We start from the raw sequence: 24,050 nt of genomic DNA on the forward strand, positions 1-24,050 counted from the left end.
ATGGGAGGAAGGTTTTAGGATGACAATTCTAATTCAAGAAGCATTTTAAGGTAGACGCTGAGCCGAAATCATTTAGGACAGGTCAATGGTCTGACTTCAGTATATGGCAGCATCCTACTTCGGCGAGGAGGGCGGGGTATGAATCAAATAAATAAATAAGTCCTGAGTTCATGCGGTTACGTTTCGGCTGAAGCAAAGATGGGGAAGATCTTCATGATCCATGACTGACCTCATTATTTCCTTGATGCAGCCACGTCTTTGGGAGGTAGAGGGTTTCTTGAGGGCCAATTTTCCAGTAGCGACCGAGGTTCTTCCCGTTGACAAACACAACTCCCTTTTCCCAACCCTGCAAAAACAGACAAGGGGTAGAGTTTCAGCAGGACAGCAAGTAGGCATGTCGCCGTATTTCAGTGCCCCGATACAGCTACTCTTTTAGTCTGGGTGACAGGTGGTCTCCATCATCCTAAGAATCCAAGGGGAAGAAGAAGACTGAAGTTGCCACATCTATATATCTACTTCTCAAGTTTGCTCCCCATTTCCAGATATCTAAATCTGAGGGTTGGGGCCACGTTGACTCTAAACAGAACATTTCTGCAAACTTGGGGGAAAACCCAGATTTGCAAAAAAATCTATTTAAAAAAAAATTCATTGGAGGGGCAAAAGGGAGAGGTGTTGGGTTGACAGAGAAGAACGTAAGAGAAGCCATGTTGGATCAGGCCAACAGCCCATCCAGTCCAACACTCTGTGCCACATAGTGGAGAAGGGATGTGGAGGCAAAAGAGATTGGGGGGGGGGGAATAGGTCGACAGATAAGGGGTGGGGGGAGAGGAGGGAGACTGACAGAGAAGAGGAGGGGGAGAAAGAGAATGCTGGAAGAAGGAGCGATGGTTATATACCCCACCCTTCACTACCCGAAGAAGTCTCAAAGGAATTTACAATCGCCTTCCCTTCCTCTCCCCACAACGGGCACCTCATGAGGGAGGGTGAGGCTGAGAGAGTTCTGAGAGAGCTGTGACTGATCCAAGGTCACCCAGCTGGCTCCACACAGAGGAGGACTGGAGAATGAAACTCGGTTCTCCAGATTAGAGTTCGCCACTCTTAACCACGACAGCACACTGGCTCTCCAGCGTGAGAAGAAAAAGAGAGGGAGAGAAAGAGAGGAGGGGGAAGACTGACAGAAGGGGAGAGGATGAGGAAAAGGGGGAAGATTGTTAGAGAAGGGGGGAGAAGGAAAGAAGCAAATGGGGGGAGGAAGGGATGCAAGCTCCTCGCAAGTTTCTTGTGGGTCTCCACTCATACTTCTCGAATCCTTACTATGCTCCACAATCTTGCCAAGCGCAGCAAGAAGCTGTCCTCTAGTAATTCCCACACAAGGAGGCTGCAGGCTGGAAATCCACATCAACAGATTCTTCACCCGCGCCCCCTCAAAAACAACACACGGTAAAAAGATTGGGCAATCTGCTACAAATTATGAGAAGCAAGCATGCAACTGTAACAGCGAACAAGATCTGCATTATTCCACTGCCTATTCTTTTTTTTAAATAATGGGTAATTAAGTCAACTTCAGTGCTTGTGAGATGGCGTGACAATTTACATCCACATCACACATATATGCTCTGGCAGGTACAGTTCCTGAACAAGCAACAGCGGCGTGTGAGAAAAGAGCCACAGATGTAAGGGAACATGTTTTCGCACATCCCCAGTCGTGATGGATAAAGGCATTCTTTTTGCTAAGGTGCTCGTAACTGAAGAAAGGATGTGGCCCAGGTCTGATAACCGCTCTCACCAACAAAACCCCTTGACCGTACCAACGTTATTTCACCTCAGCTCTCTGCAAAATAACGAAACGCTTACCTCGAGTTTCAAGAAAGTGTCTTGAGGCATATACTGCACTTGTAAGGTTCCTCGGAAGAAAGCAGGGCCCTCCGTACTGTCAGGGATTGGGCCCCAAGAGGTGGACCCTCGAAGGCTGTGTGACAGAAAGAAACGGCTGAGGAAACAGAAGTGGAATCACCCCAGTGGGGAGATTAAAGCACTTTCACACAGTGTCTACACCTGCCCTTCGGCCTTCACCTGTCTATTCTGGTTCGTTTAGTCATGGCTGCTACCAGTTAATGGGACAGCTTTTATCAATATGAAAAATCAGGCCTTTTTTTTTTGTAGTAAAAGTCCAGCAATAACGCATTTGCATATTAGGCCACACATTTCTCATGTTTCATACATGGCTTTTGTGTAGAAAAAGCCCAGCAGGAACTCATTTGTATATTAGGCCACACACCCTTACACCAAGCCAGCCAGAACTGTGTTCCTGTGCGTTCCTGCTCAAAAAAAAAAAGCCGTGAAAAATGATCACACGTACATACCTTATGCAGTGTTCCCTCTAAGCTGAGGTAGCTCACAGTTTCTTAGCCCCTGGCTTACGCATTTTTGTCTCAGCTCAAGAAAAAATGGCCCCAGAGAAAACTAATTTATGCAGTAGTGCTCACAACTTTAATGCCGGTAGCTCACAAAGTAGAACTTTTGCTCACGTGACTCCACAGCTTAGAGGGAACGCTGGCCTTATGTACAGATAAGGCCAGTGTTCGGGGGACAAGATGGTGGAAAGGAGGGGAAGATGACGCTGCAGGGAGTGCTGGAGGAATAGTGCTGAATCCGAGAAGGCAAAACAAGGCAACAGTGTTCCTTCGAAGGGCCGGGAAGCGTCACTTCGTGTTTAATCTAATCCAGGGCGTCAAACTCATTTGTTATGAGGGCCGGATTTGACATAAATGAGACCTTGTTGGGCCGAGCCATGCGTATCATAAAATGTAATGCCAGGAAGCGGACATATAAACTTTATAAAGGGCACAGACACACACAGAGACAGATTATTATTTTTTTTGCTTAAAATATTAGCCCACTTGCAATATTTTGTTTTAGTCTCTGATAAAGGTCACCTCTTGCTATGAATTACTGCATCAAAAACTGCAGACAATGTCTGTGCTGTACCAGTCTTGAATATGTGCTCTTCAGGTGTGCACATCTGTAAGTTGGAAACCTATTTTTGATTCATTGACATTCATTACAGACATCTCATGGTCAATGCTTTGAGCCTAAGACCCAGAGGAACATGAAGCGGCTGGGCATTGGGAGCTTTTGTACAGAAGTTGCTTCAAGTACAAGTCAAGAACATGTGAAGGCACCATGGCACAGACCAAGGGCTATGTGCTTGTCTACAAAACTATAATTTCCCCCAGAAAGATGACTACAACTCAAAAAAAATGCAAATTCTCCCCCTCCCCAAAACAACTACAAGAACAGAAAGACAGCCATGTATAGTGGTCAGCGTTAGCCTACTATCTGGGAAGTCTAAATTCAAGACCCCCAATCAAAGGAAAATGTGAAAGAAAAAAATAAGGAAAATATGCTGGGTAAACCTGGGGTGGAACACACTCAGCCCAATGCTGATATTTCTCTTCTAAATAGTTCATGCTTTCCTATTGAGAAAGACCGGAGGGCATGAGTACAGCGAAAAAGAGGAGGGGAACCCAGTTACAAGCCCAACAAAACTCTCTCTCTTTCTGTAGTAAGGCAAAAAGCTCATACCTTCACTAAAACGTTGCTAGCTCTCCTGATTGTGGGGACTGGGCAAAGGAAGCCCTGGCTCTTTCTTTCCTTCCCTGGGGCATGAGGAGGGGGAGGAGCCTCAGCCATTTATTAGAAGGAAGAGAGGCTTGTCTCAGTAGCTCTGCAGAGTGAGTGAGCCTGGCAAACTTAATCACCCAGCAGAGCTATAGAGCCAAGCTCCCTCATTGGCTCAGGCTGCTCTTCCCTCCGCCTCTGCTCTGCCCTATCGGGGGAGAAACACAAAACGGCGACCGAAAAAAGCAGGCAAGGGAAAATGAAGCAGATGACAGCCAGTTGCTGGAGGGCCTGATTGGAGCCCTCTGCGGGACTCACCTGGCCTGCGAGCCACATGTTTGACACCCCTGATCTAATCAGTTTCAGTTCCCTGGGGCTGTGTACAGTTCCTTACTCAAAGGCTGCATACATGCCCAAAGGCGACTGATATGTAACAGACTCCAGCGGGCCCTAATCCAGCGAAAGGCTTCCTCCCACACACACCAAAGTTGTGCTGCAGAAATGGGAAATGCTGCCAGAGGAAAGAGGGCTGGCTCAGCAGAACCGTGGCTCCCTGGCGCACCAGCAATGCAAACAGGGTTTAAATTGCGTCAAGCAAAGCTTTGAAGACTGGAGAAGAACGCAGCTGGGCCCCGGGCGCAAGCAAGGCCTTTGCGTGCCCCACAAAATCCTGGGAGGAACTTCAAACTTCTTTTAAGATGAACCGCTGTCTGGGATTAATCGTCTTCTCTGCTACATAAAAGCCCGTTTATTATTCTTTCTTTAACGCTTTATTTAGGCAACACAAATTGCTAAGAATGACACCACGTTTCGTGGAAACTAACTTAGCAGAACTAGCGAAGAGCCTCTGTCTTTTTCCTTGATGAAATTTTAATTCTACATAACTACATTTTCACCCTGGGGCTTCCTGAGCTTCGCGGCTCCCTAAAACTGGTGCTGGTGCTTTTTTCATACACCCGTGGCACAGAACGGTAAGCTGCAGCACTGCAGCCCTAAGCTCTGCTCACGACCTGAGTTCGATCCCGGCGGAAGCTGGGTTCAGGTAGCCGGCTCAAGGTTGACTCAGCCTTCCACCCTTCCGAGGTCAGTCAAATGAGTCCCCAGATTGCTGGGGGGGGGGGGTAAAGTGTAGATGACTGGGGAAGGTGGCAAACCACTCCGTAAAAAAGTCTGCCAAGAAAACATCCTGATGTGACATCACCCTATGGGGTCAGTAACGACTCGGTGCTTGCACAGGGGACTACCTTTACCTTTTTACAAAAACCGTCTGTCCAGATGAAGAGCCATTCACCGCATCTGGAGAATTGGGCTCTAGCCTGCTAACGCCTATGCTGGAATAAAATTTCCTTTTTTCTTTAAAGTGCTCCTAGACTTCTGCGGGGGCTTCTTTGACAAAAAAAAAGCCCCGTTTTAATGAGACGACACTGAAATGTGGGATTCGCCCGTCTTTCCTCCTTCGTGAGAAGCAGGGTGACGTGAGGAGATTAACAGGAACATGATGGGCTTCAGGGTTGCTAGGGAGGGGATGCTGTCAGTCGTTTAGGACCAAGAAATCCTTGCATCAGGGGGCACTTTCGGCCCGCTGTGGCCAAAAAGCAGCTTCACGAAACAATCATATGAACGTATGAAGCTGCCTTATACTGAATCAGACCCTCGGTCCATCAAAGTCAGTATTGTCTTCTCAGACTGGCAGCGGCTCTCCAGGGTCTCAAGCTAAGGTTTTTCACACCTATTTGCCTGGACCCGTTTTTGGAGATGCCGGGGATTGAACCTGGGACCTTCTGCTTACCAAACATATGTTCTACCACTGAGCCACCATCCCTCCCAGTATAATGAATCAGACCCTCGGTCCATCAAAGTCAGTATTGTCTACTCAGACTGGCAGCGGCTCTCCAGGGTCTCAAGCTGAGGTTTTTCACACCTATTTGCCTGGACCCTTTTTAGTTGGAGATGCCGGGGATTGAACCTGGGACCTTCTGCTTACCAAACAGATGCTCTACCACTGAGCCACCATCCCTCCCAGTATAATAAATCAGACCCTTGGTTCATCAAAGTCAGTATTGTCTACTCAGACTGGCAGCGGCTCTCCAGGGTCTCAAGCTGAGGTTTTTCACACCTATTTGTCTGGATCCTTTTTAGTTGGAGATGCCGGGGATTGAACCTGGGACCTTCTGCTTACCAAACAGATGCTCTACCACTGAGCCACCATCCCTCCCAGTATAATAAATCAGACCCTCGGTCCATCAAAGTCAGTATTGTCTTCTCAGACTGGCAGCGGCTCTCCAGGGTCTCAAGCTGAGGTTTTTCACACCTATTTGCCTAGACCCTTTTTAGTTGGAGATGCCGGGGATCGAATCTGGGACCTTCTGCTTCCCAAGCAGATGCTCTACCACTGAGCCACAGCCCCATTTCATGGCTCTCCAGGGTCTCAGGCTGAGGTTTTTCACGCCTTTTTAGTTGGAGATGCCGGGGATTGAACCTGGGACCTTCTGCTTACCAAACAGATGCTCTACCACTGAGCCACCATCCCTCCCCTTCAGCTTGCGTACTTTAGCTTCCCACACAGAGATCTCTACCTCATTGTGTTTTGCTCCTAATACTCAGGCAGACTGATGGCTAAACCTGCGTTGGTGGCTGCGGAGGCGGGTTCCTTCCCTGCTCTCCCTGGGACGGTGTCATTGTTCACGGCCCGACGGTCACGAAGCTGGCATGGTGCCCTCTGCCAAGGTGGGTCCTTTGCCAAAAAGCCACAGGCAACCGACCAACCATCTCATCTCCCCCCACCTGTTGACGTAACCCTTGGAAACCTGCTAATTCTCCCGAAAGATCCTGGACTCAGTCATCGGAACTGTATGGGATCAAGTGCTGTTTATACTGTCAGGGTCTGAGACACAAAATCAGGGGTCAAGCCTACCCAAAGAAGAGGGCAGCTGAACCATATTAGAAATCTGGAGATCAACTAATGTCAAGTACGAACCTCTGTCTTCAGGCATAGGCTCTATCTACATCTTGAGGTTGCAAACAGAAGCTACAAAATGTAGCAAGTCAGCACGTCAAGGAGACAACTACGTCGACCCCATTTCCCTGACAGTCTAGTTTTCTACATGTAAGGTCAGGGCTTGCTTTTTTTTAGTGGGAATGCAGTTCCGGCTGGCTTGGCGTCAGGGGGTGTGGCCTAATGTGCAAATGAGGTCCTGCTGGGCTTTTGCTACCCAAAAAGCCCTTTGCGAAACAATGGTGTCATCAGGGGGTGTGGCCCAATATACAAAAGTTTCTTTTTTGTCAAAAAAGCCCTGTTTTAATGAGATGACACTGAAATGTGGGATTTGCCCGTCTTTCCTCCTTCGTGAGAAGCAGGGTGACGTGAGGAGATTAACAGGAACATGATGAGGGTTGCTAGGGAGGGGATGCTGTCAGTCGTTTAGGACCAAGAAATCCTTGCATCAGGGGGCACTTTCAGCCCGCTGTAGCCAAAAAGGAGCTTCATGAGATGATCCCCTTCAGCTTGCGTACTTCAGCTTCCCACACAGAGATCTCTACCTTATTGTGTTTTGCTCCTAATACTCGGGCAGACTGATGGCTAAACGTGCGTTGGTGGCTGCGGAGGCAGGTTCCTTCCCTGCTCTCCCTGGGACGGTGTCATTGCCCACGGCCTGACGGTCACGAAGCTGGCACGGTGCTCTCTGCGAAGGTGGGTCCTTTACCAAAAAGCCACAGGCAACCAACCAGCCATCTCATCTCCCCCCGCCTGTTGACGTAACCTGCTAGTTCTCCCAAAAGATTCAGGGCTCGGTCATCGGAACTGTATGGGATCAGGTGCTGTTTAAAATGGCAGGGTCTGAGACAAGAAATCAGGGGCCAACCCTACCTAAAGAAGAGGGCAGCTGACCCGTGATCGGGCCTTCTCTGCTATGGCTCCACGCCTATGGAACCAGCTTCCAGAGGATATGAGGCCCCTGCGGGAATTCGAACAGTTCCGCAGGGCCTGCAAGACTACCCTCTTTCGATTGGCCTTCACCGACTAAGGGGAAACTGCTAATGAAATTCGCCATCTGTACAATAGCACCGATATGTTAATTTTATTAAACTTATTGATTTTAGAGTTTTAGCAGAATTTTAATTAATGTGTTAATTAGCTTGTTTAAATACTTTGTGAAACTAATGTATTATTGTGTTGTTAGCCGCCCTGAGCCTGCTTCGGCGGGGAGGGCGGGATATAAATAAAAAATTGATTGATTGATTGACATTAGAAATCTGGAGTTCAACTAATGCCAAGTACTAACCTCTGTCTTCAGGCACAGGCCCAATCTACATCCTGAAGTTGCAAACAGTGTTCCCTCTAAGCTGAGTTAGTGTGGGCTAGCTCACAGTTTTTATGCCTCTCGGTCACACATTGTTGTCTTCGCTCAGGAAAAATGATCCCAGAGCAAACTAATTTACGCAATAGCTCACTAATGCCAGTAGCTCACAAAGTAGAATTTTTGCTCACAAAACTCCACAGCTTAGAGGGAGCACTGGTTGCAGACAGAAGCTACAAAGTGTAAGGCAGAGGGCAGGCGAAAGAACAACACCCATTTGGGTTTGGGGTAGGGATCCCAGCTCTGGGTTAGGAAATTCCTAGAGATTTGGGGGCAAAGCCTGGGGAGAGAGCTCGGCAGGATGTAATGCCAAAGAGTCCACCCTCCAAAAAAGAAGATGGAGAAGATATTGGATTTATATCCCGCCCTCCACTCCGAAGAGTCTCAGAGCGGCTCACAATCTCCTTTACCTTCCTCCCCCACAACAGACACCCTGTGAGGTGGGTGGGGCTGGAGAGGGCTCTCACAGCAGCTGCCCTTTCAAGGACAGAGTCTCAGAGCGGCTCACAATCTCCTTTACCTTCCTCCCCCCACAACAGACACCCTGTGAGGTGGGTGGGGCTGGAGAGGGCTCTCACAGCAGCTGCCCTTTCAAGGACAACCTCTGCCAGAGCCCAAGGCCATTCCAGCAGGTGCAAGTGGAGGAGTGGGGAATCAAACCCGGTTCTCCCAGAAAAAAGTCCGCACACTTAACCACTACACCAAACTGGCTCTCCTGTCCTCTAGGGGAAGGTTATCTCTGTATTCTGGAGATGAGCTGTAATTCCAGAAGGTCTCCAGGCTCCACTTGGTGGGCGTTAACCCTAGCAGAGATGTATTTTTCTAAGTGTCTTCCCTGTCGTCTTGTCCTTTCCTAAAAGAAGTATCTTAAATCATACAGAAAAAGAAGTATCTTAAATCATACAGAAAAAAGAAACATTAATTTTAAGGTCATGCTGTTCTGATGGGGGGGGGGGCCCTTACCATCTTGCATAACATTTGCAATCCTTTAATTAAAAAACAAAACTAGAACAGGGTGCAAGAGGGCAGATGTCCCTTCTAGCTGACCTCTGCAAAGAAACTCTTTCCTACAATCATACTACGGACAAACCTAGGGAAACGTGTGGCTTCCCATATGTCTGCTTGGCTGTTAGGTTTGCCAGCTCCGGGGTTGGGAAACGCCTGGGTATTTTGGGGGCGGAGCCTGAGGAGGGTGGGGTTTTCAGAGGGGAGGGACTTTAATAGGATTTAATGACACAGAGTCCGCTTTCCAAAGTGGTCATTTTCTCCAGGGGAACTGGTCTCGGTTGCCTGGAGGTCAGTTATAATCCTAGAAGACCTCCAGCCACCACCTGGAAGTCACCAACCGGAATGGAGTATCACGGACAGCAGCAACACGATACCGTGAGAAAGCAAACAAGCCACCTACGCAAAAATACGAAACTCTTATATACTCATGTGTCGAACTCATTCGTGACCAAAATTACAATCCAACAATTCATAAGCACAATTCTAAAGTGACTCAAATTCTCTAATGTCCATAGAAATGTAAACAGTCGAAACTCCAAATCCGAAAGCCAAAAAAAAAAGTGCCTCTTTTGCCTTTCAAGTTTGACGTTTGGACCGTTTACATTTCTACGGACATTAGAGAATTTGAGTCGCTTTAAATTTGTACGTATAAATTGCTGGACTGTAATTCTGGTCACAAACGAGCTTAAAGCGTTAGAACAAAGCAGGAGTCCAGGAGTACCTTTGAGACCAGCCAAGTTTTATTCGTAATGTCAGCTTTCAGACGCATGCAGACTTCATCAGACAATGAAATGGGGCACAGCGAGCAGAGCTACTTATACCTGGCGGGCAGTGGTTAAGAATGCAAAGTGGTACAAAGTCGAACCATGAAAATATAAGAGTATGTGGCCTTTTTTTTTTTTTTTTTGCTTTATCACAGTACTGTATCGTCGCTGGACCACCTGGAAGTTGGCAACCCCAGCTGCCGTCTGTGCATGGCACAGACTTTCTAGCACTGGATTCTAAAACCCGCGGACAAGCATAAGAAGAGGAAACGGGAGAGGCCTGAGCTGCAAGCAAACCAGCCAGGAGCAGCCGCAGTGCTCCATGCAGCTTTCTCGCTGCTTTCCGGTTGGGATTTGCCAGCCTGATCCTTTGCCAGATGCCGGGCTTTCTGGCAGGTGGGCTCGCTAACTAGGACTTGCGCTTCTGCCAAACGTTTCTGCTATAAATGAGGAGAAGATGGAAACAAACAACGAGGAGCGGCGGAGGGGAAACAAATATATATATATATACACCACCCGCAAACCTTTCCATGAAGCCAGGTTTCATCTCCAGGCTGTAAATCTTGAAATTCCTCAAGGAGGTTTGGTTGAGAAAGATGTCGCCAATTAAGCCTGAAAGAGAAAGGAGGGTAAACGCCAGAGCGGAGAAGCGGCGGAGCTGATGAATCGCAGTTGGCAGCAGAGGGAACAGCCGGCCGCTGAAATCGGCCCTCCTCCGCAGTGGATTTAGGGCCCACGCTCCGCACTGCGCTTGCAGACCGAAAGGTGGATCCTTTTTGGTCCTGAATACGTGAAGCTGCTTTATACTGGATTCAGACCATTGGTCCAGCAAGGGTGGTATTGCCTACCCGGGTCGGCAGCAGCTCTGCAGGGTCTCGGGCGGAGGTCTCTCACGTCATCTGATCTTTCCAGCTGGAAACACCAGGGGCTGAACCTGGGATCTTCCGCAGGCCGAGTGGATATTCTGCCACTGAGCCACAGCCCCTCCAAATCAGAGCAAACCAAACTCTCATCCTCTTTTAATCCCTCCCCGCCCCAAGGAAAACTATTGCCTGCGTCTATGTTAGATTTTTGTCCACGGACTGATGACAACGCAGGGTTGGGCTTTTCGGAAAGCAGCAGATTAACTGGTTACTAAAAGAAGACAGAGATCTATAGCCGGCCAGCAAGCCGTAGAGGCACCTGAGGCGTACTCAAGGGCTCGGCCATCAAACCCACTGGGGAGTTTTGAGTTTGGAATGGCAAACTGCCCCGCTGGAGCACAAACGGCTTTGGAAAATGCTGGCTTGCAAAATGGCCCAAGTGAAAACACGGCCCTTTGGCTGGAGGACCTCATCGGGCAGCGCTCTGGCCCCCAGCTCACACTCCCCATTCATAGGGCCGCCACAAGTCAGAAGTGACTTGACAACACTTAACTCACACGCTAGAGGAGGAGACTGAATTCATACTTTCACTCAAGAGTCTCAGAGGCTTACAGTTCTCCTTCCTTTCCTCTCCCCACAACAGACACCCTGTGAAGTAGGCGGGGCAATGCTCCTACTAAGCAAACATTTTGCTCCACATGAGCAAAAATTCTACTTCATGAGCTAGTGGCTTAACGGTTGTGAGCTGCTGCGTGCATTAGTTTGCTCTGGGACCATTTTTCCTGAGCTGCAACTAAACTGAGTGAGCCAGAGGCTAAAAAAACTGTGAGCTAGCTCACACTAGCTCAGCTTAGAGGGAACATTTCCTGTGAGGTAGACAGGACTGAGAGAGCTCCGAGAGAACCGCTCTTGAGAGAGCGGCTCTGAGAGAACCTTATGAATGACCTAAGGTCACATCAGCGGCTGCATGTGGAGTGGGGAACTCAAACCTGGTTCTCCCACATTAGAGTCCGTGCTTCTAACCACTGCGCCAAACTGGCTCTTACAATGTGCTGCTGGACTCGTATCTAGCTGCTAAAGCACTATAATGTTATAGTGCTATTGTCACAAGTGGTTTTTTTTAAAGCCTCTGGCGAGGAAAATAACAGCGGGTAGAGGAAATGGGCAGAAAATTCTCGTGTGGAAGCAAAATGGAAAATTTGCTGCCATGGTTGCAGCTTGTCTTTCGCTAGAATGGATCTCCCCACACATCAGCTGCCTGCACTCCACACAAACTCACATCATCTCACACTCGGGTTGCCTTGGCCGCTGGTGGGGGATGGGGGCTAGGGTTGCCAGCACCCTGTGCCACACAGTGGGCAGGTGCCATCAGAAGAAGAAGACGGTAGATTTATACCCTGCCCTTCTCTTTGAATCAGAGTCTCAGAGGGGCTTAGAATCTCCTTTATCTTCCTTCATCTTCTTCCCCTACAACAGACACCCTGGGAGGTGGGTGGGGCTGAGAGAGCTCTCCCAGAAGCTGCGCTTTCAAGGACTACTCTTGCAAGAGCTACGGCTGACCTAAGGCCATTCCAGCAGCTGCGAATGGAGGAATGGAGAATCAAACCCGATTCTCCCAGATTAGAGTCCATGCACTTAACCACTACACCACACTGGCCCCACTGATGGACCTCCTGATGGCACCTGTTGTTTTGGGCCACTGTGTGGCACAAGACTGTTGGACTGGATGGGCCACTGGCCTGATCCAACATGGCTTCTCTTATGTTCTTATGTGACACAGAGTGTTGGACTGGATGGGCCACTGGCCTGATCCAACATGGCTTCTCTTATGTTCTTATGTAACACAGAGTGTTGGACTGGATGGGCCATTGGCCTGATCCAACATGGCTTCTCTTATGTTCTTATGTGACACAGAGTGTTGGACTGGATGGGCCACTGGCCTGATCCAACACGGCTTCTCTTATGTTCTTATGTGACACAGAGTGTTGGACTGGATGGGCCACTGGCCTGATCCAACACGGCTTCTCTTATGTTCTTATGTGACACAGAGTGTTGGACTGGATGGGCCATTGGCCTGATCCAACATGGCTTCTCTTATGTTCTTATGTGACACAGAGTGTTGGACTGGATGGGCCACTGGCCTGATCCAACATGGCTTCTCTTATGTTCTTATGTGACACAGACTGGATGGGCCACTGGCCTGATCCAACATGGCTTCTCTTACGTTCTTCTGCCAGATCCAGGATGGGAAATTTCTGGAGGCTGGGGGCAGGGCCTAGGGAAACAGGGGACTCAATGGGGTAGGATGCCATAGAGTCCACTCTCCAAAGCACACATTTTCTCCAGGGGAACTGATCTTTCTAGTCCGAAGATGAGCTGTAATTCCAGAGGATTCCCACGTCCTACCTGGAGGTTGGCATCCCTATCTCACAGACACACACACACACACAAAGAGAGAAAGGCCAGCCGAAAGGGCCTCATGCCAAAAGCAGCATCAAGCAAAGAATATTGCAGCAATACACTCAAAAGCGGATCGCACCAGTTAAGCATCACAACACAAGCTGTACCAAAATCCCCGAGCGAGACGCTCTGTTTGGTTGGCCTGTCTCCTGACGCCCATCCATCCGATTTCAGAGCTAGTGGCAAAAGCCACGGCGGTGACCGATAGTTAGGCAGGGAAAGCAAAGCGGTGAAAAGCAAATCTGTTATGCTCGCCAAAGCAGACTGTCAAAACACAAACCGCATTTTGGAAATAGGCAGCATTAGTTATCCGAAAAGCAGAGCGGTTGTTTGGATCAGACATCTCCTTCCAAAACTGAATGGGGAAGCCAGACTCAAGCAACACTGGATGACATTCTTTTTCGTATAAAAGGAAAGCCCGGTTTCGTGCAGCAGGTAATACGGCAGGCTCAGACCCCTGACTTGTGGGTTCTTAGGGTTGCCAGCTCCAGGCTGAGAAATGGCTGGAGATTTTTTTGTTGGGGGGGGGGGGTAGAGCCTGAGAAGGCCAGAGTTTGGGGAAGGCTAGAATGCCATAGAACAGGGTAGAATGCCATCGAATCTGCCTTCCAAAGTGGACATTTTCTCCAGGTGTCACCTGCAGAGGTGGAATTCTAGCAGGAGCTCATTTGCACATCAGGCCACACCCCCAGATGTAGCCAATCCGCCAAGAGCTTACAAAGCTCTTTTTTGTAAGCTCTTGGAGCACTGGCTACATCAGGGGGTGTGTGGTTTAATACGCAAATGAGCTCTTGCTAGAATTCCACCCCTGGTCACCTGGAGGTCACTTATAATCCCAGGAGATCTCTAGCTACCACCTGGAGGCTGGCAACCCTAAATGGGTACAGATCCCTGCTTTACAAACCTTTTTCTCTTTTGTTTTAGTTTTCCATCTCATGACGCCCATCTCATGAGCCTGGCTCAAGGGCAAGACTCTAAAAGAACTTCAGAGAACTGACAAGCTAAAGTAGCTGCTTTTCTACAGCTGTATTGATAAATACATGCAAAAAATTTAAAAAGCTAAACAGATACATCTTTTTTTTAAAAAAGGCAAGCAAAGGAACTCTGCTGGCCAAAAGTCTTAGGCTTGAACCACAGAAGTTCTTATCTTCCCACAGCCATGAACTTAGATGGGCTTAAGAAAGCCATGCACATTTATACACTGCTGGTGGTCTTGCCCGAGGGTGCAGTCGTTTTGGGCAGTAATTGTGGCAAAAATCAAGGATATCACGGGCTATAGTTTACCCTTAAGATTGGAACTCATTTTGCTTGACTGTTGGAAAGGTATTTCTATTACTTCTCTCAATAAATCCCTGATATCCCTTTTACTAGCTGCTGCTAAAATGGTGTTAGCCCAATTTTGGAAATCTCCCAATATTCCTCCAGTTAAAGCCTGGTATGCTAAAATCTGGGAGGTCTATGCTATGGACAAGATAGCAGATAGTTTATGCAACATAAATAATTCAGAAGGTAACGATTCTCTGATGTACAAGTGGCTTCCATTTCTTAAATTTTCTTTTAGTCCTGTAGATCAGATGCGTACATGTATTCCTGGTAGATATTATGACATTATTAATTTGATGTAATTAACATATGGACAGAGTACTTATTTTTTAATTCAGCTGCCAAGTATGTATGTATGTGTGAATGTATGTATGTGTTGTTTTGTTTGTATTTTGTGTATATATATATATTCTGTTTTCTGCTGGTATGCTATGCTTATACACAAAGAATGATTGCAGATACAGTCATTGATTGCTTTATTTGTATGTTTACTAAATTCAATAAAAAAAGTTTTTGGACATAAAAAAAAAAAAAAAAAAAAAAAAAAAGCCATGGTCTCGGGCCTCAATTCCGCCATGATCCTAAGACTACGAACACACCTTCCAGGCTTGTTGTTGGGCTTGCTGGAGACAGGACACGTGGAGTGGTGGCTCTAAAGCAGGGGTGGTCAAATTTGCTTAATGTAAAAGTCACACAGAATAATTGTCAGATGTTTAAGAGCAACAAGACAAGGAAGGAATGAAGATGGGGAATGGAGGAAAGAGGGAGAGGTGGAGAGAAAGCAACTTTAACTTTAAATGCATTCTCCAAGTCAGCCAATGGGGTGGTGGGGGCTTCAAGAGCCACACGATATGTGTGAAAGAGCCATATGTGGCTCCCGAGCCGCAATTGGGCCACCCCTGCTCTAAAGCATTTTCCAGTCAAAATGACAAAACCCCTCCAAAGGCCTTCCATGTGCAAAACCAAAATCGACCATGCAAAAATAAGAGGCAAGATGCAAATTAGCTCATTGTGCATAATGGTGCACCGGCTGCAGGATTCAGATTTTGTTGGCATGGAATATGGATGTGGGATTTTTTTTTTCATAGTTTGGACTATAAACAGCCCTCTGTTTTGGACGTGTACGAGGCAGAACAAGTGGGAAACCTGAACGTTGAGAAGAGGCGCAAAACTGTTATTCGACAGAAAGCGGAAGAAAACAAGCGAGCCCAACCTTTGCGCTGGCTGTTCAGCATCACTCCGTAATTGACTCGCCCACAGTTCTCTACGAGGAGCCGCAGCAGCCGGTATCCCTGGAAAGAAGATTAGGACACAGCTGGATCCAGGAGAAGGGGGTGGCGAGACGGGCTCAGTGGTTATTCCAGCTATTGGCGGTGGCAGGGCCAAAGTCAGGCTTTCAAGCAAGATTTTTTGTTTGGGGGGGCCAGGCGGGCCCCCCGTTTGCCAACGCTGGGCTCTCGGCACTGTCAACAGCCTTAAGTCCCACAAGCTAACCCCCCTTCCCCTGGGCAGGCACGGCAGCTCTGCCCCCAACCCCTTTCTTATGTGCCCCCCTCTCTCAGAGAGACAGAATTGAACTGATTCGGGTGCTCGGAAGGCTGACTGCAAGAAGACTCCCCCCCACATGCATTTAGCTCGGCGTGCTGCGTCAGGGGAGGGAAAAAAGCAAAAAAGACCAGCAGCGATGCTACTACTTGTTCAGAGTGTTGGTTAGCGATGGAGACAGATTGGGAGCCCTCCAAAGTAGGGGCCCTACAGTTGGAAGGGGGGTTGAAAGGATGGGCCTGATCCCCGCCCCTCCAGTCCCCACTGTAGCTACTGAATGTCCCATCCGTCGACAGTGTTGCCTCTAGTATTTAATTCCTGCCCGTCAGGTCCTCCCTCCTGAGTCAGGCAATTTCCTCCCATGCTTCTTGCAGCTTGCCCTGCTGTGTCGAAGCTAGGCTTGCTCCGTAGTTCAGCCACCTGCCGAGGGCTTTGTTTTGCCACCTCTGGACTCTCTGGCTTAGCGCTGGGATTGCTCTGGGCAGGTAAAAGATCCCGCAGCGCCCTCCACACCGGCCCCAAAGAAGAGCAAGGGAGTCAGGGCTGAAGACACGGCCAGACTTAAAACGGCAGGTCTGCAAAACCTGATGTCAATTCGCCCCCATCGATTATTTAGCTTTGAAACGGCTAGGGGGTGATTTTAATTGCAGTTGGGAAATCTCAGCTGGTGGGCTGCTGCTGTTCGGGGGGGGGGGGACACCATTGTTTGGAGGCTTCGTCGCGCCAACGTACTCGCCTGGCGCTGCCCCTGACCCGCTGCACCTTGGAATCGATAGCCGAGGGTAGCGCAAACGTTTTCAGTTCATCTGACCGCTGGCACTCCTGTGTGCAACTCGGACTGAGCTCTCAGACTGCTTACCTGTCCGTTAGGAATCGACAGGTCTTGTATGGTGTAATCAAGGTAGCCGATATACATCATATTAACGAACACCTGCAGGACAGAAGACAGCCGGAGCCTCATTTGTCAATCACAAAAAGCCAGAGGATTAGAAAAGGATTTTGAAGGGGGAAAGGGGGAGGGGGTGTTGCAGGGAGGGGATAGTAGCGCTTGCCTGGAGGGAATTGGGGATTGCTGGGGTCTCTTCCCAGCTGTGACGGTAAGCTTATTACTATAATCATTTAAACGGTACTTAAACAATAACACACGCGCCCACGTACAATTTAGAAATCCAGATTATCTGGTATCAGAGCCTAGACTGAGACGGCCATAGAACCGTATTTTGGAAAAGGGAATTTCAACCGAAATGCTCTGCCGGTGTCAAGTACAATATCCAAATCAAAACAATATAGACACCAGGCAATAAAAAATGGAAACGAAGTCCCATGTGGATAATGTCTTAGCCCAAATTCTCCGAACAAAGACCCAGGTGCTTTAATTTCTCCGTTTCAATTTCTTATACAAATCTTCAGCAGTGGTTAGGCTTACAATGATGTTATAATTCACATCACAATGCGCAAATAATTCCTCTTCTTGATTCTTATTTCAATCCAATAACGTTATTTCTTTATGTACTGTAGACACCAAGGAAATTAATTCCTGTATTCTGAGCTCTCATCTGCATTATTCTTAGTAGTCAGGTCAGAGGTCGCTAGGCTGATTGGCTAGACTGAGACGGCCATAGGACCGTATTTTGGAAAAAGGAATTTCAACCGAAACGTTCTGCCAGTGGCCGTTTTCCCACTGAGCTTACCTCGGAGCAACGTCCCTCTTCACCGCGCAGCGTCTGCGCGGATTTCCCACCAACTGCTCCAAGGCTGCTCCGAGGAACCAGGAAGTTCCCGACCTTTTGGTTTGCAAATGGAAACCGCTAAAAACCAGTTTACAATAGCGACGCAAAAGCCGCGACTCTACTTGTACTCGGAGAAGCCTCGGAGCAGTTGGTGAGAAATCCGCGCAGACGCTGCGCAGTGAAGAGGGACGTCGCTCCGAGGTAAGCTCAGTGGGAAAACGGCCAGTGTCAAGACCAGCTCTGCTGGTCTCCAGACTGTCCCTAAAGTGTAAGGACCTAGGGCTAGAAGAGTTCTCAATGATGTACAGTCAGGGTGTCAGAAGGTCTGCCTTCTCTCATGTGACGCTGCCCCCTCCTTCAGTTCAGAGGCCATGCTCTGGGTGCACCAATCTTTGGAAATCAGATGGCAGGGGTGCCTTCTCTGTGGTGGCACCCCTTCTGAAACACCCTGCGAGGAGAATACACGTGGGGAGCTGAATTTAATATCTTTTAGGTGTCCAAAGAACTGTCTAGATTTGTCTTTCTTCTTTTTAGGTTGTTTTATATAATATTTGGTCAGTTTGATATTGTAAAGACTTAGGGCGTTTTCCCACAGAGCTTACCTCGGAGCGACGTCCCTCTTCACCGCGCAACGTCTGCACGGATCTCCCACCAACTGCTCCGCATAACCAGGAAGTGCCGGACCTTTTGCGTCGCAGATGTAAACCGCTAAAAGCCAGTTTACGTTAGCGACGCAAAAGCCGCGGCTCTTCCTGGTTATGCGGAGCAGTTGGTGGGAAGTCCGCGCAGATGCTGCGCGGTGAAGAGGGACGTCGCTCCGAGGTAAGCTCTGTGGGAAAACACCCTTACTTTGTTTTAATGGTTCTAATTTGTCTTGGAAGATTTTTTTAAAGATAAAAATGTTTTAAATAAAATTGTAGGCAGCAATACATTTCTGCCTATTGCTGAGTCCTAAAATTATATTTAGCTCGGAGGGCCAATGAACAGGGCGGAGAGGCCAAGGCATTTCCCGGATGTTGCCTCCTGGCACTGAGTTACAGAGGCTTACCAGGGGTTCTCTTGAGCCACTACAGCCATCATCTGCAGCTAGACCTCTTCATCCATGAATCTGTCTAACCCTCCTTTCAAACCCATCTCCACTCACGGCCATTACTTGATCTTCCAGCAATCAATCCCACAGTTACCTGCCGAATGAAGAAGTATTTCCTTTTGTCCGTCCTGAACCTACTTGCCAATTGACTTCAACGAGTCCCTCCAAGACACAATATTTCAGGAGAGGGAGAGAAGTTCTCTGTCCCCTCCCAGTTCTATGGGGACTCATCTGGAGCTCCACAACCCACGTAAGGGTCCAAAACCACAAGCTGAAGACAGCTGCAGAAGTCTGTTACCTACAACAGCGTCTCTCCATTCCGAAAAGAGTTCTCTGACCTTACAGTTAGCCAGAAGAGGAGGAGGAGGAGAAGACCATAGATTTATACCCTGCCCTTCTCTCTACATCAGAGTCTCAGAGCGACTTACAATCTCCCTTATCTTCTTCCCCCGCATCAGACACCCTGTGAGGTGGGCGGGGCTGAGAGAGCTCTCCCAGAAGCTGCCCTTTCAAGGACAGCTCTGCAAGAGCTATGGCTGACCCAAGGGCATTCCAGCAGGTGCAAGTGGAGGAGTGAGGAATCAAACCCGGTTCTCCCAGATAAGAGTCTGCACACTAAACCACCACACGAAACTGGCTCCAGATAGCATTTCACACACACACACACACCCGATAAGCTATTAACAGAATCTGGCTGTATTTTTCACCTGCGCTCTGTCCCGGACGTGGTCCTGTGAATACAGCTGCCCTCCGCCAGGTAGGACAGTCTCATAGAGAACATACCCATAGGACTGCCCGTTGCTGTTGTTCAGCGGGAGGTTCTCCATGTTGACAGGACGCTTCAGCTTCACGGGCTGCAGCACAGAAAGCACAAGACGGGGAGCATTGGTGGGCAAGGTCAAGATGGGGCTACTTTGATAGAGTATTACAAATGTGCAGGAAACCTTAATGTGCCTGTGCGGGAAAGAAAGTGCAACTCTTTGGCTCTTCAACCTCCAATCAGTGTCAGCGATCAAAACCGGTTCCCCGTGCTCTACTGGTAGGAATTTAAAGGGTAAAAAGAGTCTTTTTTAACAACAAAAAGTGTGTGTGTGGGGGGGGGTGCGTTTTCAGGGCGCCTGAGTTCAACCCGCAAAACAGAATGGAGGCTGACGGGTTAAACTCCCTTTCCCTTCCCAGCATGGTTCCACGGCAAACTGAGGCTGTGCAACCCTACAATCTGCATTTTTTGGATGGAAAAAGAGGTGCCATCTTTTTTTCTATACTGCTTTAGCCCTGACCCAGGGGCGGCCAAACTGTGGCTCAGGAGCCACCTGTAGCTCTTTCACACATATTGTGAGGCTCTTGAAGCCACTCCACCAACCAGCTCGGAAAAGACATTTGTCTGTTTAAATCACTTCTCCGAGTCAACCCAGCTGGCAGCTTGGAGAATGCATTTAAAATTGCTTCCTTTCCGCATCGCCCGTCATAAGAACATAAGAGAAGCCATGTTAGATCAGGCCAATGGCCCATCCAGTCCAACACTCTGTGTCACATAAGAACATAAGAGAAGCCACGTTGGATCAGGCCAGTGGCCCATCCAGTCCAACACTCTGTGTTACACAGTGGCCAAAATATATATATATATATATATATACACACACACACACACACACACACACACACACACACACATATACACACTGTGGCTAATAGCCAGTGATGGACCTCTGCTCCGTATTTTTATCTAAACCCCTCTTGAAGGTGGCTATACTTGTGGCCGCCACCACCTCCTGTGGCAGTGAATTCCACATGTTAATCACCCTTTGGGTGAAGAAGGACTTCCTTTTATCCGTTTTAACCTGGCTGCTCATCGAATGCCCACGAGTTCTTGTATTGTGAGAAAGGGAGAAAAGTATTATTTCTCTACGTTCTCCATCCCATGCATTATCTTGTAAACCTCTATCATGTCACCCCGCAGTCGACGTTTCTCCAAGCTAAAGAGCCCCAAGCGTTTCAGCCTTTCTTCATAGGGAAAGTGCTCCAGCCCTTTAATCATTCTAGTTGCCCTTTTCTGGACTTTCTCCAATGCTATAATATCCTTTTTGAGGTGCGGCGACCAGAACTGCACACAGTACTCCAAATGAGACCGCACCATCGATTTATACAGGGGCATTATGATACTGGCTGATTTGTTTTCAATTATCTTCCTAATAATTCCCAGCATGGCGTTGGCCTTTTTTATTGCAAACACACACTGTCTTGACATTTTCAGTGAGTTATCTACCACGACCCCAAGATCTCTCTCTTGGTCAGTCTCTGCCAGTTCATACCCCATCAACTTGTATTTGTACCTGGGAGTCTTGGCCCCAATGTGCATTACTTTGCACTTGGACACATTGAACCGCATCTGCCACGTTGACGCCCACTCACCCAGCCTCAACAGATCCCTTTGGAGTTCCTCACAATCCTCTCTGGTTCTCACCACCCTGAACAATTTAGTGTCATCCGCAAACTTGGCCACTTCACTGCTCACTCCCAACTCTAAATCATTTATGAACAAGTTAAAGAGCATGGGACCCAGTACCGAGCCCTGCGGCACCCCACTGCTTACCCTCCTCCACTGCGAAGACTGCCCATTTATACTCACTCTCTGCTTCCTATTACTCTCTCCCCATCCTATTTTCCTTCCTTCCTTCCTGTCTTGGAGCTCTCAAAGTGCTGCTGTTCACGTCTCGCAGCTCTCAGACATCTGACATTTATTCTATGTGGTTCTTACATTAAGCAAGTTTGGCCACCCGTGTCCTAGACCATCCTCAGACAGATAGACAGAATCTTCAAGGGCTGAATCTGGTTGCTTGGCTAATCTGCCTGACCCCCCCCCCTCCCCAACGCAGCTTGGCCTTCCCATCCACACATACACATTCTTTGACCTTTGTCACTGGAGAACTTGTGATCGAATGCATATGCTCCTTGGTGACAACAGCACGATGGAGTGGTTAGCACGCTGGATGAGGCTCTGGAAAGTCAGGATCTGACACCACCTCCATTCTGCCATCAAAACTCACTGAGTGACCATTGCCCCCCCCCCCCCCCCCGCTCCCAGCCTCACTGACCTCACGGGATAAAATAGGAGGGCAGGACAGTGTTGGAAGTCCCCTGGGGTCCTGACTGAGGAGCAAAGCAGGATACAAATACCAAAACACAAGGCTTTCTTTTTGTAGCAGGAACTCCTTTGCATATTAGGCCACACACACACACCCCCGATGTAGCCAATCCTCCAAGAGCTTACAGTAGTCCCTGTACTAAGAGCCCTGTAAGCTCTTGGAGGATTGGCTACATCAGGGGTGTGTGGCCTAATATGCAAAGGGATTCCTGCTACAAAGAAAGCCCTGCCAAAATAAATACATTAACCAAAATGGAAACAAATGATGCTTGTAGGGACACAGGAGAGGGAACACTAGAGAAGTCCTCTCTGTGGCGTTCAGCCTCATTCATCCATGCCGGTCGACACACACAGAGTCCCAGCATCACCTAACGCTCTGCTTGCATAATGAAAAAGAAGGAATACCATCCTTTCTTGATGAGAGAAAGGCTTATTCCAAGCTCGGTGTGGCAAGACAAAGAAAAACAACTCCTTTTCTAAGCCACAAAAACATCCTGCCAGCTAGGCTGACACTGAGCTCTGACAGCGTGCAGAAGTCAGACCGGGCGGAAAGACCTTCTGCTGAAACAGGTCACGAACGGCTGGCCTGCCCAACAAACAACTGAGTCCCCGATCGCAAAGCGCAAGCAGAAGAGGCTGTGGCTCAGGGGCAGAACATCCGCTTGGTGGTCAGCAGGTCCCAAGTTTGATCCCCAGTGTGACGGAAAGCAATGGGTTAACCATAAACGGAAGATGCACAGGACTGCGTCAGGTGACCTGAGGGTGGGAGCAAAGTGCTCGTGTCATGGGTGCTGGGGACCCTGTAGAGGAAGTTGAGCCTGCAGCAGAAACTGTGCCCCTGCCACCTGCACCAGTGCCCCTGCCTCCTGCTGGAGAAGATCCCAGCCCCCCTGCCTCGCCCTCTCGGGTGGCGCGTGTGCGTGACCGCCTCCGTCAGGACCTCAGGGATCGGAGGAGGGCGGCACGCTCACAAGCAAGACGCTCCCTGAGCCCTGAGTTTTGAGAGGATTCTGGCCCTTCTAAGAGCAAGGATGCTTGAGTTGCAACAGGATCCTGGCTGCCTCTCTGAGCCAGCAATTAGCCCAAATGGGCAACAGCCAGCAGAGGGCTATATAGCTGTAGGCTTTGGGAGGAGGCTTTGTGGAAGCAACTAGTCATCTACCTGACGTCCTAGCATCCACTTCGGCTTTTGACTTTGGACCTCCTGACCTTGGCTTGACTTCTGGACCCCCTGACTACGGCTTCTGAACCTCTGACCTACGATACCTGGACAACGATTTGGCTTTGGCACCTTGGACACTCTTGCTCACCGGTTACAGACCTTGGACTGCCCCTGGACTTCGCCTGGCCTGGCCCCAGCTCGTGACAGCTCGGAGCTCTCAGGGAGGGAAAAAAGTAGTTGAGAAAGAGAAGCTGCTGAGGCTTTGAGACAGTCAGTCGATCTTTGACAGAGTGGTAGCCTGTCAGAGGGGTCTGTCAGTATTGTGGCCTGACAGAGACTGAGAGGGTCAGTTCGTGCCTGACCGAGGCTGAGAGGGCAGCTGATCCTGTGAAGGAGCTTGAGACAGCGGCGGGAAAGACTTCCAGAGGCTGCAAGCTCGACCAAAACCAGCCAAGAGGGCTGTGTGTGTGTGAGTCAGTCAAGACCTGAACGGTCACAGACACCTATAGACTACTCTGAAGATCTAGAGAGGTGGATGAGGGTGTGGATGTGGGTCTGAGACACCAAGAAGGGCTGAGAGAGAGACTCCAGTCGAGGGGTGAGACTAGACACATCAATCCCAAGAGGCCAGACCTTGGCTAGAGGTGGAGAGTGAGTTAAAGGGAAACTGTGAACTGTGTGACTGAGAAACTCAAAAGAAAGATAAAGTGAATGTAAAGCCTGAAACAACTGAACAACGTATTAGCCTGTGTAAATATCTCCCATATCCCCAAGTTAAGAACTTTTTGTTACAATAAATCTGTGGTTTATGTTAAAGTTCTCAAGAGCCTATATTTTGTGGGAAGAACAAACAAAGCTGCTGTGGTCCCATCAAATAAACAAGTAAAATACCCCGAAGAGACTGAAATAAAGAGGTCCAGTGAGGCCGTGAGGTTGGCGCTGCTATACCCAGCATCTCCAATTTTGAAAGACATCAGAGAA

At 48.7% G+C, this 24,050-nt stretch overlaps 1 protein-coding gene across 2 annotated transcripts in view; it reads right to left on the minus strand.

Moving 5' to 3' along the window:
* Nucleotides 1-24,050, minus strand: part of GLB1L2 (galactosidase beta 1 like 2) — a 105,961-nt gene that overhangs the window by 2,532 nt on the left and 79,379 nt on the right. For both annotated transcript variants that reach the window (XM_060250459.1, XM_060250460.1), the window contains 6 exons: nucleotides 19,470-19,616; nucleotides 16,802-16,873; nucleotides 15,611-15,689; nucleotides 10,276-10,363; nucleotides 1,855-1,969; nucleotides 230-346 (listed from right to left, as the gene is read on the minus strand). In XM_060250459.1, coding sequence (XP_060106442.1) covers nucleotides 230-346; nucleotides 1,855-1,969; nucleotides 10,276-10,363; nucleotides 15,611-15,689; nucleotides 16,802-16,873; nucleotides 19,470-19,616 — 618 coding nt within the window. The remainder of the gene's footprint in view (nucleotides 1-229; nucleotides 347-1,854; nucleotides 1,970-10,275; nucleotides 10,364-15,610; nucleotides 15,690-16,801; nucleotides 16,874-19,469; nucleotides 19,617-24,050) is intronic.

This window comes from Heteronotia binoei, chromosome 12 (genome assembly GCF_032191835.1).
Source record: "Heteronotia binoei isolate CCM8104 ecotype False Entrance Well chromosome 12, APGP_CSIRO_Hbin_v1, whole genome shotgun sequence".
NCBI lineage: Eukaryota > Metazoa > Chordata > Lepidosauria > Squamata > Gekkonidae > Heteronotia > Heteronotia binoei.